The sequence below is a fragment of the Pelodiscus sinensis genome, chromosome 21, assembly GCF_052426305.1.
Source record: "Pelodiscus sinensis isolate ZL-2025 chromosome 21, ASM5242630v1, whole genome shotgun sequence".
NCBI classification, from domain to species: domain Eukaryota; kingdom Metazoa; phylum Chordata; order Testudines; family Trionychidae; genus Pelodiscus; species Pelodiscus sinensis.
In genome coordinates, this window is record NC_143072.1 from 9,959,674 (window position 1) to 9,973,652 (window position 13,979).

Here is a 13,979-nt window from a genome sequence, read left to right on the forward strand (position 1 = left end):
AGCTAAGTATATGAGACACTTCCAGCCCACTTACTTAGTGAAGGCAAGGGACACAAAGGAATTTCTAAATCCATCACCCTTTATTCACAGATAAAGCACAAGAGATCAACAAAGCTTTGGAAATTAACAAAAATCTACATGCAGATTTTTTTTCCTGGCATTCATACCACTCTCAGAGCCATTTGGGTTTTGATCATGCTTTTCAGGGTCCCAAGACCCTTCTTTTCTTTGCTTCCCTACATGCCATCCCTCTACAACCCTGCCTTCTGGCCCTGATATTCTCTCTGAATTTGCTGATGGGAAAGGCTTCCTTTTTTAAAAGTCCCAGTGCCACTCCCCTCTTGTGACTCTCCTTAGTGGCTTCAATCCTTTGTCAGCGGATATATTACTTTGTTGCAAATCCATCTGGGAAGTAGATTGCTAAAGGTCTTATGGTGCTTTCATTTGATGGGAAAACCACTAGGTTAACGAGTCTTGATTGCTCCATGAGCTCACACTCCTGGGAATCCCAATCAAAGACAACAGTGAAGGTACGGTACAGTTTGCACTCAAAATAGCCTCCACCAATGGGTGTTTGTCATTGGATTGAGACATGTACGGAGTTAACTAAGCTGTTGCATTGGGGGGTAATCCCTGCAGACTGGGGAGGGATTTGAACCGCAGTGTATTTGTGACATTTGGGGAAAGCCTCCTGCGCTAGGGCACATTTAACTCCACCCAGCAGCTCCACGGTGTGTAGTGACATCCCAGGTCACATCACGTAAGACAGAATGAACTGTGCTCTGGCTCTGAAAGGATGAAGGGTGCTAAGGTTGAGTAGTGGGACTGGGAGATTCCTCAGGGCTATATAAGGACATGCATACATGGGCTGGGATTCACTGTGTTAAGGGGAGCAGTTGGATTGGGGAGAGAGAACAGGATTGTTGAAGGAGCAGCTGACACCGTAAGACAATTCTGTCATGCCTGATTGGATTCTCGTTTCATCCTCTCTAATTCTGCACAGCTGGGGGTGGGGGTGGGGGTAGGATATTTCTCTCTGTGCCCACTGCTTTGGCATGACCCTCAGCCTGGGATACAGGCATCAGTCATGACAGTGCCCCATCCAGGAGTATGGGCAGGGAACAGGCAGCAGGGAAAGGTGGAACCCATCCGTGGGGATGGGTCTGAATTCCCCAGAGAGTGGGGGAGGGAAGCTGGTTTGGTTCCTGCTCATCTCTGCTCTTAAGGGACAGATCCTACTTCCCAGTCCTGAGGATCAAACTAGCTATAAGCCCTCCCTGGCTCAGAGAGGTCTGATGCTCCAAGCGGTGGGCAGGACGGGGGCTCTGTGTGGAGCTCTATAGCTGTGAGGGCTCTGGGCTGGGCGCTCGTGCACGTTGAATCATGGTGGGCGTGGGCAGCACAATGGGCAGCGTGTTGGTGCCCCGTTCGTGCCAGCACAGGTCTAGGATGGGATAGAGCTTGCCCTGGAACTCCGCCTGGAAGGTATAGATGGGGACCAGCTCGTCGGGGCTGTCGGCGTTGTAGAAGGTCAGCTCCCCCTTCTCGTAGTGCAGGTAGACGCCAATGCGCTGGGGCCGGGCCGTGAGCGGCAGCATGGTGCGGGGGTTGTTGAAGGCCTCGTAGATCTTCCCTTCCTTCAGGCCGATGAGCCAGACGCCGTGCTCGGGAGACTTGTTCAGCTTGCCTTTGCGGCTCGCTGTGCCCTTGATTATGCCCAGGCGCCAGTGGCTTTTGGTGCCTACGATCACCTCCCAGTAGTGCTTGCCCCAAGAGAAGCCCTTGCTGGCAAGGATGCAGTTGTTGGAATCAAAGCGCTCGTGGTTGCTGCCCCGACGCTGGGCAAGGGACCTGCTCTGCACCACAGTGTTGTCCTTGGTCAGCTCCAGCAGCGGGTGTCCTGTCACCGGGTCCAGCGTCAGGCTCTCTGGGGCTAAGGAAACACACGCCAGTGACAACTACAAGACGGGAGACCCAAGCTGCTGGGCTGCTCTGTAGGTTGGACCAGGAGCAGGAGAGCCCCAAGCCACTTAGTGGGCCAGATCCACGGACAGCACCCTTGTGGGAGCGCTGGCACAGCCAGGAGAGCAACCCATGTAAAGTTCAGCTGGCTTATGTCCGAGCAGCCCCACGTGTGTCTGACAGAGGGAGCGCGGGCCTTGGCCACAGCCCTGAGCATGCTGCAGGGGGTGCACTATGAGCTGGGCAGTACCTGGCAGGACTCTGCGGAGCAAACGTTTCCAGACAGTCATCTTGATGTCATCTTGGTGGAAACCTGGCTTGAAGGAGATGGCGCTGAAGGTCCCTTCAGCTGGGTGCTGGGGAGGGAACTCTGACCTGGAGGGAAAGACATTCCCATGCAGAGAGAATTGCCTCTCTCCCTGTTGCCTGCATCTGGCAGAACTAGGGATGTTAAGCAGTGATTCATTTGCTAGTCGAGTAGTCAATAGAATTTCCATCGACTAGTCGTTAAGGAAGGGCACTTAAAGTGCCCACTTCCAGCTCACACTGGGTCTCAGCACAACTCCCGGCTCCTGCTCTGCACTCTTAGAGGGACAGAGTGGAGCTGGTGTGCTAAGATGCTGACTCAGTCTCTTGTCCCCCGCCCAAGAGACTACAGTGGTGTGTCCCTTTCAGAATGCAGAGTGGCAGCAGGGTGCTGCCCTGAGACCCGGCAGGGGACCAGAGATGGAGTCAGCGTATTTGCACGCCGGCTCCTTGCTGTCCCTTTAAGAGTGCAAAGTGACGGGGGGAGTGATCAAGTAGTCGACAGTGCTACCTGATGAGCTCCTGCTCATTCACATCCCTAAGCAGGACCCAGAGTCAGCATCTGGGAGCCAGCAGTGGGTGCTGGGCACAGGGAGGGAGTACGGACACTCCGCTGCTCTCCTGTGGAAGAGTGGAACCCATGGGAGCAGAAGGCCTGGGGCCTCACAGCCAGGCTGTCCCAGCCATACTGGCGACACTGCGCACCACTGACGTTGAAGGGGCGCACACTGCAGCTGGACAGGCACAGCCCTGGCTCACCACTAGAGCTGGAGTCAAACCCTCCATGCCTGCGCTACCCCCATGAAAGGGCCCTCCTGTAACCACTCCTAGGACTGGTTTCCCCTTCGTGGGCTCTGGCTGTCCAGTGGCTCCAAGATGGCTTCCCAGGGCAGAGGGTAAGATGCTCACCTGGAGGGGAAGGAGCCGTATTTCTGTAAAACACAACACACAAAGGCAGAGTTAGCACTGACCGCCTCAGCCCCAGGGTAAGGGGCATGCTGTCAAGGACCCCCGGCCAGCCGTCTCCATCTGACCCTGCCTTTCGCTGCTGCCCCCACTTCTCTGCCCACGCGGGGAGGTCAATGGAAGCTGCTCAGCCTTGAGCCTCTGGCAACCGGGATGGGGCTGAGGAGCACAGAGGCAGGAGAAATCAGCTGCCCGGTGGAGGGGGCTGGAGAAGGTGTGAGAGAACAGTAGTTTGTCTGGGCTACTCCTGCACAGCCATGGTGCCCGTCTCTTGGCTCTCCTTGGAAGGCTGCATGCAGGTACCTGGCGCTCCTTTCCTGCTGGCTGCTTTCTGGTGGGTGCACCTCGATGTTTCCTAGGGAGAGGGCTGCATTGTGGGGCATAGGACAGTCACCTCTCCAGGGTGCCCAGGGCTGTTCCCGGTAGCCTGACTCACCCTGATGAAGTCCAGCTGACTCTCATTGTTTAGTTTCTCCAGCGAGCTCTCCATCTCCTGCAGCTTGTGCAGGGCGTCCGACGTCTGTGTGACCTGGGACTCGATGGAGGTGATGAGGTGGCCAGCCCTCCTCTCGATGCTTTCCAGGAAGCTGGCCTTCTCCTCATCGATGTAGTGGTGCAACTCCTGGAACTCCTTCCGGATCACCCATTTGAAGACGTCTGACTCATTCTGTAGGGGGATGGCACGTTCTAGGAGCCACAGGAAGATACCCAGGCAAGGCCTGGGGTGGGCCTGCCTGCTCCCTGCCCAGCGCAACTCAGTCAGTCCATCGACTTACAGGGTGTTATGCCTGGACCAGACCCCCTGCCTTCTACAGCAGGCCCACGCCCTTCAGAATAACCCACAGTGCTCCCCCTGGCACATGGGAGATCCAGGCGAGGCTGCTGGCTATTCTGCGTCACTGGTTCTTGATTTGTGACGTTTGGAAGGCCGTTGGTTTTGAAGCCAAATGCACAAACCTCCATGTATGTTTGCAAAATAGAGCTCTTGTTGTGTGGGCACTCCTACTGCCTGAAACTGATTTCCTCTGGCAGGCAAACCTCCCCTGCAGCTATCGATATTGATCTTCTTGGAAAGCCAGCTCAGGTCAGGATAGTTTACTCTGGTTATCTGACTTTCAAGGACACTGGGTCAAACCAGCTCTGAACAATGAATTTCACAACCAGCCCACAAGAGGTAGCACCTCCCCCCTTGCAAAGCAGGGCTATTTCTAGTCTACACTATGAAGAACAAACCCATTCCCCTGCCAGCAGCAGGGAGCCCTGGCGAGCCAGGTACTTTTTCACCTGCTTGTTACACAGCAGGCAGAGGTCACGGGCCGTGGAGATTCTGGTGGGGGGGGGGATGGGGAGGTTGGTAGGCCAGGACTCTGGGAGAATGGGAAAACTGATCCCAGAGTGGGGGAGAGGGCGCTCTAGGATTGTGTTATTATTTGACATTGATGTGGCTGGAGTGCCTACTGGCCAGTCGGGTCAGGGCTCCAGCACGCAGGGTGCTGTATAAACAGATACAGTGAGGAGCCCTGCCCCAAGGAGCCTACAGGCTACGACAAGACATTACAGATGGATGGGAGCCACGCTGCCCGGGGCTGGGAGCCGGGGTAGGACAACAAAGGGGAAGTGTGCGCTTCTTAGTGACTACGGGGGCTGCTCCCAAGGTGAGCCCAGTGCATTCTAGGCCCGGGCTCCTCTCCCAGCTCCCTGGACTCACTGTGATCCGGGTCTTGTTGTTAACCAGCTTGCTGATGTGCTCGTCCAACTGCCTCCTGTGTTGCTGGAGCTCTGTTATCAGCCCTGAAAGCTCCTCCTGTGAAGGCAGCACCAGCTCCGGTTAGACTGGACTCTAGTCTAGACAACTGCACCCCAGGGCGAGCCAGGCTGCAGTCGCCTGGCAGGACCCCAAATCCCCCCCCCTTCCACCCGTGCAGCCAGCCAGGCCCTGGAGGGAAACCAGTTCTCCTGGGGTCAATCATACCTCACGTCCCCTGGCTCACTGGCTTCCCCAGTGGAACACGGGCACAATGAGACCACGTTCCCCTCTGCTCCAGGGCAAGTCGTGAATCACTCCTTTCCCACTCTGCGTTAGCTCACCTCCAGGGCTCTTCAGTGCTACGCTGCCGCTCTGTGTTACGTCACCTCTTTAAAGGACATCATCAGCTGGAAACCTCATCAGTTCCAAAAAGTTAAGAGCAGTTTCTGCTCTGACACCTGCTACTCTTTTCCCAGCCAGTGATGGTGGCTGGGCAATCACATTTTACAAATGCCTATGTATTTTTTGTGAGGGGTTGGACGGACATGAGAGTTAACCACGACCACCTGGCACACTATGAAATATGACAGTACTTAGTACCCAGAGTCTGCTACAGTACAACCAGCCAACATAAGAGGTGAATAACCTGTGTCTACAGTGGGTGGTAAGTGGTGTTTCAAATCACGTTAGCCAACTCTGTTTTAAAAAGCAGGACAAGCCCTGAGCATTGAACATTGTTACAACTGGCAAGGGTTTTATCTAACACAGCAATGGGAATAGCTGGAGAGGTGGTAGCACCACAGACAAGGGTCAGGCGGATTACAGTGGATGGCCAATGGAATGGGAGCCAAGGTGATACCGTGAAAAAAAGTTAAAATAAGTTTGGGGTGTGTTAACAGAAATGTCCTATTTAAAACATGGAAGGAAATTGTTTTGCTCTACTGTTTGTGTCCAGGTTTGGGAACCACTTTAAGAAAGATACAGAGAAAATCCAGAGGAAAGCAACAAGAATGATTAGAAATCTAGATAAACTGACCTCTGAGGAAAGGTTAAAACCCTGGCACTACGTCTAGACTGGCATGATTTTCCGCAAAGGCTCTTAACGGAAAAGTTTTTCCGTTAAAAGCATTTGTGGGAAAGAGTGTCTAGATTTGCGCAAAAGCATTTGTGCCAATCTAGACGTGGTTTTGTGCAAGAAAGCCCCGATCGCCATTTTCACCATCGGGGCTTTTTTGCTCAAAACAGTCATCCCCTGTCTACACTGGCCCTCTTGCGGGAGCATCATAGTATTTGCACAAGAACACTGACAATCTTACATTAGATCATCTTGCGCAAATTCAAGTGGCCAGTGTAGACAGCTGGCAAGTTTTTCCGCAAAAGCGGCCACTTTTGCGGAAAAACTTGCCCTTCTAGACACAGCCTGGATGTGCTCAGTCATGATAAAGGGAGACCTGACAAGTCTGCCAATATGCTAATGTTCCAGAGGACAGTGATTAATTTTGTGTCCGTTGGAGGTAGGACAAGAAGCAATGGGCTTCATCTGCAGCGATGGAGAGTTAGGTTGGATGTTAGGAAAAGCTTCCTAGTTACACGGATAGCGAGCGCTGGAATTGGCTTGCAAAGGAGGTTGTCACTGGAGGTCTAGAGAAGAGAGCTGGCCATCAGCTGTCAGGGTGGGCCCAGGTTTGCTTGGCTCTGCCTCAGAGCTGGGAAAGGACTAGATGAAGTCCTGAGGCCATTTCCTGTCCTTCAGTTTTAGCCTTGTATCCTCATAGCACGACCATTATCTCTATGGCCTCTGATTTGAATTTATTCAGTGTTAGCCCCTGTTCCCAATGATTAATAATGATGAATCACCACAGTGCCCTTCCTCCAACCTGAGGTGTGGGCATTGCTCACTGCCCTTTCCGGGTGAGCTGGTACAGGAAGATCTGGCAGCGAAGCCAGATCAAACAGTTCACTAGTCAGATGTCAGGGAGTGGGTTCTTCTGCAGTAAATCTCCCCCCTCACCCCTCCATCCCTGCGGGCTCTGCACCAAAAGCTGCCTCAGTGTCGTTAGGCCTCGTTTACACTGAGGGCAGCAGGCGGGATCCAGAAGAGCCTTTGAGCACATGCTCCTGTTAAGCACATTCAGGTTCCAGAACCAGAGTAGAGAGAGGAGAGTCTGACCCCAGATGCTCCCCACGTCTGACTAGGTCCTCGAGAAACCAACTGGGCCGGACACGCGCCTCGTGCCTCACACCCCTACGTGCTGTCAGGAGCAGACAGGACCTGGGGCTGAGGCTTTGCTTCGCCATTGACTGGGCTATCACATGATCTGCTGGAAGGGACCCTGGCTGGCTACATCACCAGCTCAGCACCCAGGGTTCCAGCTACAGCCTCTGTCTCCCAGCTTTCCTGCCACCTTATCTCAGCTCTTATCAGCCCCTTGGAACACCCCGGCATGCGAGATGAAAGAACTCTGGAGTAAACAAAGAACACGGCTGCCCCTCCCTCCAGCACCCAGCCACCTACCTCAGGCCTCCATGCTCTGCCCCACTCTCTCAGCCAGAGGTTAACCCTCCCAGCTGTGGGGAGGTGGGTCGGTGTTGCTCTCCTGATTTGACAGAGCGGGAAAGGCAGCCATGCAGATTGGCAGACCAGCTCCAGGGGGTGGATGGAGCCAGTCACTGGCCCCTCGGGGCTAGAACAGAGGCACTAGGACCTCCCCCCTGCAGTCAGACCCTTGGGCTGTCGAGTGCCCCTGCATGAGTCATGGAGACACAGCAGCCCGGTGCCTGCAAGGCGATAGAGACAGGCCCAAGCTGGGATCGGGACCTGGGGGCACCCAGAACTGGATGGTTCAGCTCAGGGCTGAACAGACGGGCTGCTAATAACAGAGGCCTAAGCCGCTGGTGTGAAGCAGCTTTTCTTGGCCTCCCAATATGCAGCTTCAATGGTCAGAGCCTTTGCTCTGGTGCTGATTGATGCTCCCTTGAGTGACACCCTGGTGGGTCTGAGGCCCGCATTGAGGGCACGTGCAGACCTCGGTCTGGTGGGTGCAATGGCAACCCCTGGGGCACAGCTGGAGCACAGCCAGCTGGAGTAACCACAGCAGTGAGACCCTGGCAGCACAGGATGGCTGGGATGGGCAGCAGGGCAGCTTCATTTCTATCATGGGCAAAGGGTATAAGAAGCAAGGGAAGGCAATGCCCAGCTGGCCCTGCCCATACGCCATCCCCCCATGGCTCCTGGGGCAGTGAGGCTGGGGTGGGCTCTGCCCATGCTTTGGGGCCGAGGAGGCCGCCCAATGCATCGCCTGCCCTTCCTGAGCTCCCGCAACTGGGGAAGGGTGGGGCCACATGCCGCCTGCCCTCCTTCCCCATGCTCCTGGGAAAGGGCCTGCCTCTCTAGGGTGTGTCTAGACTACAGGGTTTTGTCGACAAAACTAAACCTGCGTCTACGCTACCGCTGAGTCCTGTCGACAGAACATCGACAGAACGCAGCAGTTTTGTCGACGCTGGTAAACCTCTTTTTACGAGGAATAACGCCTTGTGTCGACAGAGTTCTGTGGACTGGAGGCGTTATTGCATCTACACTGTCCTTTGTGTCTACACTGTCATGTCAACAAAGCAGCTTGCTTTGTCAACAGAACTGAATGTAGTCTAGACGCTCTTTGTCGACAGAAGCTTTGTTGACAGTATCTGTCAACCAAACTTCTGTCAACAAAAGCCTGTAGTCTAGACGTTCCCTTTGTGCAGGGGAGCACTTGGCTCCCAGGGGGGCCTGGGTGTCAGGGCTGGGGGAGGCAAGTTCACCCACCACCCACGTACGCGGTTGTTATCCAAAGGAGCTTTGATCCCGCTGACTCTCCTGAACACCACCCAGCTCCTTCCTGCTTGCCCTCCAAGGAGACCAGTCATGGCCCCAGCAGTTGCCATGAGGCTGTCAGGCAGTGCCCAGGACCGCCTGTTCGCTGCCTGGCTCTTACCTTCATCCGGCTGTACACAGCGGAGACAGGCACAAGCTTGTGCTGCCGGTGTGCCCCGATGATGCCACACAGGCCGCAGATCACCTCTTGGTCCTGCTCACAAAAGAGGCTGAGGGGGTTGTGGTGGAAGGGGCAGGACTCCTGGCTGGGGTCCGAGGGGCCGATGTTCTGCAGCACCTGGATGAGGCAGGCCAGCGAGACATTGGGCGGCGAGGTGCTGCAGTCCACGGCTTGGCGGCACACGGGACACAGCAGCTGCTGGTCCAGGCCGCACGCCAGGGACCCCAGGCAGGCCTTGCAGTAGGAGTGCCCACACTGCAGCATCAGCGGCTCCTTGAACACCTCCAGGCAGATGGGGCAGAGCAGCTGGTCCTCCAGCTCATTGATGCTCATCTTCCGAGCCATCCCGCCACGGTACCCTGTCCTGGCTCAGTGGCTCGGCCCAGTCTTGGAGAAAGGATGCCTGGGCTGGAGAACATGGAGTTAAGGAGAGCAGCGCCTAGGTACCCCCAGGGGACACCCACCAGCCCCGTGGGACGTTTAACTGAATAACCCCCGAACACACCCCCGAAGCACGTGCCACTGGTATTTGTGAGCCACACTGGCTGCCCATGGGGTGTGAGGAGTTGGTTTAGCTTCTGAAGTGGTGAATGACTTGGGCCCCGCTGCCCTTGGAGACCCTGCTCCGCTGGGCCCCTCCCGGCGTGGTTGCAGCAGCTGCAATCAGCTCAAGTGGGCGCCTGTCCCAGTTACGCAGAATAGGGCTGCTTTTATAAGGGCACCGGTGGAGCTTACTTCCCCCCTTAGCCAGCTGGAGCCCACGTGTTATGAGCAGCTGCAAGGCCAGGCTAAGGCGCCTGCCTGGGTTAGAGAGGGGAGTGGAGTGGGGTTTCCCTGGACAGCTGGGGCACTCCCTTGTTGGCCCTGGACTTGTTCCTGTTTCTAGCAGTCTCTGTTCAATGCTTGTCTCAAACCCCATAGCTGCCCATGGGAGCTATCACACTGAATGGGGGAAGAAAGCCAATAAGGAGACAGGACTAGATGGTTGTGCAAGAACCATCCGCAGAAATCTGCCGAGCAAAACACCCCTCATTCACAGCTCCTAAGGCCACAAGAGACCACTGTGACCAGCTGGTCTGACCCCGCAAAGAGCACCAGGCCAGAGGCCTGCCCCCAAATCATTGCTAGAGCACAACTGTTAGAAGAACCTCTCTCCTTCATTCACAGGGGTGGAGAATCCATTTCTGAAACAGTTGCAAAATCCAGGTTTGATCTGTCCCCCCCCCCCGCTCGCTGCTGGAGTCAGGCCTGGTGGAGGATTTCCTGCTAGGTGCTGTGACATTGCAGGGTGTGCACATGCACCCGCTTGCTGGAAAGCCTCTGACAGCTCTGCAGATGCCTGACTTGCATGTGATAACAGTGATTGCCTAGACTGAATGTCCCAAGGTACTTGCTAGGCACTGCTACTACCATCAGGCCCACAAATACCCTCCCCCCGCCCGTTTCCATACATCTATGATTCTCCCGCAACCGGCAACAGGAGCAGCTGGAGGGAAAGAAACTTAACATGTGAGAAAAAGCAGAGACTCGGGTGCATGGAATTCTTATCAGCAATGTCTTGGCCATGAAAAAGGCCAAGAAACCTGTGATAAAGGGGGAATTTTCTGTAATTTTTTAAAAATCTTGTGAGTGCCTCAGTTTCTCCCATATTTTGCATTGCAGAGTTCCAGGGTTAAGTCTGCTCCTGGGGGCAGCACAGGAGACATGAGGTGTCACCTTACTGGCCAAGCCAGACTTCATGGCTCATTAAGGGACTGGCTGAGACTGAGGCTGAGGCTGATCCCTCTTCTCAGATTTTCAATGAAGAGAGTGGGGGAACTTCCATTCACACCTAGCAACCAATGACCATGAGGAAGGGTGGCTCCCCCCACCCCCAGCAGGAAAGCTAAGCAGAGGCCGGCTTGGGAATAAGGGACTGACAGGTACCAGGCAGGGGATGCAGTACTTTTGGGAGAGGCTGGGCTGCTCTGCCGTGGAAAGGGAGAGGGGACAGGAAGCCTGAAATGAAGCCTGGGCAGCTTGGCTGGTCTGGCCAAGCCAGATGGACAACATCTTAGCTTTGCGCTCTCTGTGCTAACCGAAGGGCTCTGTAACAAGTTGTGACTCACCAGCACGGCGCCACCCACTGGTCACTCTGGGAACTAGCTCAGCACCGGAGCACTATTCTGGCTGTATATTGTCTGCTGCTACCTGTTGTCCATTCCCCACACTGCAAACTGCAACCTGAATTGTCAAGGGGTGGGGGGAGAGCTGCTACCCTAGCTGCCGCCCTGCAGCCCTTGCACCTCCCTGGGCTCCTGTGCCTGGGCTTATTCAGGCCAGAGCTCCCTTGGCTCACCCTGCCTTTCCCCAGCACAGCTCTGTCCATGGTGCCTATGCTGGCAGGCTACCAGGTCCCTCTCAGGCTGGAGCAACAGTGTGCTCTGTCTGTGGGAGCCCTTTTTATAGGGCATAGCCTAGCCCTGATTGGCTGATTCTAGCCCCCTCTGATTGGCTCCAGGACAGCCCTCTCCCAGGGCTATTTTAACCGCTTTTATGCCTGGAGTGGGGTGACTGACAGCACCTCCTCTAACATGTCATATTCCAGCCAGAACACGGGAACCATTGCTCCATGCAGCCGGCATCTGCTGACCCACCCACTAGCTGCACTTTCACTCCTGAGCAGGCTGAGTGAGAAACACAGCCAGGCTTGCTGCTAACTCCAGCTGGATACTTCCAATATTCCAGGCCTTCCCACGCGGGCGTCAGGCCCAGAGATAGAAGGGAAATGGCTAGAAACACAAGCCACAGATCCATTCTCATCACGCAGAGTCACTTCATGGTGTTCAGTGTCAGCCAATGGCATGCTGATGCTTTAGGAGCATTAGCTCAAGTCTGGGGAAAAGCACTGCAGTGGCTACAATAATGTGTGATGGGCTCTCTTTCTCCCCTGCAGAGTTCTCCAGTGACCCCTCCTCATTCCCGTCCTGCTCAACCGCCGTAGGGGGCAGCGAGGGAAGATTGGATACATTAGGTTTCTCTGTTGTGCTCCTGGACATAGGAACTGGGGATTGTGAATCACACATGCTCAGATGCCAGCTGCACTCTACACACGCAACATGGATCACTGAGCGACTTTGAATAGCACCTCTTCTGGGTCTCTCAATGTTTAGAGCACCTAGCACTGAGACTAAAAGCAGCAGGCTCCAGCCCAGCCCAGCCAGCTGGAGACAATATTAGTAAGGAGAAAGCATCTTTGCAAAGGGCTAGCCACTGCCAGGAAATCCCTCTCACTCAGGCCGTGTCTACGCTGGGAAGGTTTGGTGACAAAAGTGCTGTTAACATGAAAAACTGAAAACCCATCAAAATGATTTTTCTACCTCCCACTGTTGACATTTCAAGGCCATATTGCTAGCTCCTCTGTCCACAGCTAGAGCAAAGCATTGTGGGTAAGCACCCCACAGTGCAGTGCTGTGGGAAGGCAGAGCTGATCCCTGCACTCCTTGGGATTCCCTCGGAGTTCTCCCTCAGTCTCCTCAGCTGCTGGGAGCAGCCTCACGAGTGGCTCTGTGAGCTCACCATGCTGAGGAACGTCAGAGCAGCACAGTGTCTGTCCCCCTCTCCCTGCAGCCGCCTGCCTGCCGCTGGGTTCCTGGCAGGGCAGAGCAGGAGCATCCCAATTATTTACTTTTTGTTTGTTCCCCAAGGGAGCAGCTCCCTCAGCTGTCAGACACTTCCCAGAGCTTTGAAAGGGGAAGGGCGCTGGCCTGCAGGACATCAGAAATCACAAAACACTGAGCACAGTCGTCAGGGCAGGCATTATGGGATACTGATGGAAGCCAGGTCTCTCAATCTTGGCTGACTTACTGAAGCAAGGAGAAAGGCTTGAGATGAAGCAAGTTCAATACTTTATGGCTTGTCAATTCATAGACTGGAGACGGTTTGCAAAAGAAACTCCTCCTGTTAGACCTTACGGCCCTCAAAGAGCCTCAGAAGCCAGCACTACTCACCGTCCGCTGCTCAGACTATCTTCTGTTCCCTTGCTCACGCCTTCACAGCAGCAGGGCACTCAGCAAAAGATCACACCCTGAGGGATATTATTCGGCCTGTCTTTGACTGACAGAAAAGTTCAGTTGCCTCGGGAGGGCAGAATCCAGCTATTGGAAATGATGGAAACGCAGCTTCAACAGCAGCAAAGCAAAAGCGCTGTCATGTTCACTTATCTTTCCCTTTTCTTCAAGTCCTGCTGAGAACGGCTCCTCTTGTCTCCTCAAAGTTGGCCCAAAGTGTACTAAAAGAAGGGACCCACTGCAGCCTGCAGACATGGAGCAAATGAGTACAAAACAACAAGTGCCTTGCTATCTTCCCACACCAATCTGTGGTGCTTACCTCATGCCACAAACGCCCCTTGTTCCACTCCCCCAGCTGATACAGAGTTGTGCTGGCTGTAAATCAGGTGTAAACACACACATCATATGACTGAATGGCCAGCCACCGAGAGCTCCACACTTGATAAGAGCCTCAGAGGGTCACTTCAGTCAGGATGTGGCTTCCAAGGAGGTCCCATGTGCAATGGGGTTCTCAACCAGGGGTACTACGGGGGGGACACAGAGGTCTTTCTGGGATACATTAATTCATCTAGATAGTTGCCTAGTTTTACAACAGGCTACATGAAAAGCACTAGCAAAGTCAGTACAGATACAAATTTCCTACAGTGACTTATTTATACTGCTCTGTATCAGTGTTTCTCAACCCCGGCGGGGGGGGGGGGGGGGGGGGGAAGGAAGGGGGCATAATTGATTTCATTATTATATGGTAAAAATTAGAAAGCTGCAGTTTTTCAGAAATATGGCATTGTGATATTTTTGTGTTTGATTTTATAAGCTAGTCGTGTAAAAGTGAGGTGAAACTTGGTGTACACAAGACAAATCAGCTCCTGAGCTGAAGCAGCCCCTCCCTGGGAGCCAGCTGCCAAGCCTGCCTGAAGC

At 54.4% G+C, this 13,979-nt stretch overlaps 1 protein-coding gene across 1 annotated transcript; it reads right to left on the minus strand.

Moving 5' to 3' along the window:
- Positions 1-61: 61 nt before the first annotated feature.
- TRIM50 (tripartite motif containing 50) lies at positions 62-13,691 on the minus strand. The gene is made up of 7 exons (XM_006115871.5): positions 13,002-13,691; positions 8,953-9,420; positions 4,943-5,038; positions 3,671-3,901; positions 3,178-3,200; positions 2,213-2,337; positions 62-1,933 (listed from the first exon to the last, which is right to left on the minus strand). Exons 2-7 carry the CDS (start codon positions 9,355-9,357, stop codon positions 1,338-1,340), a joined length of 1,476 nt encoding a protein of 491 aa, XP_006115933.3. The 5' UTR covers positions 9,358-9,420; positions 13,002-13,691; the 3' UTR covers positions 62-1,337.
- Between the last annotated feature and the right edge of the window lie 288 nt (positions 13,692-13,979).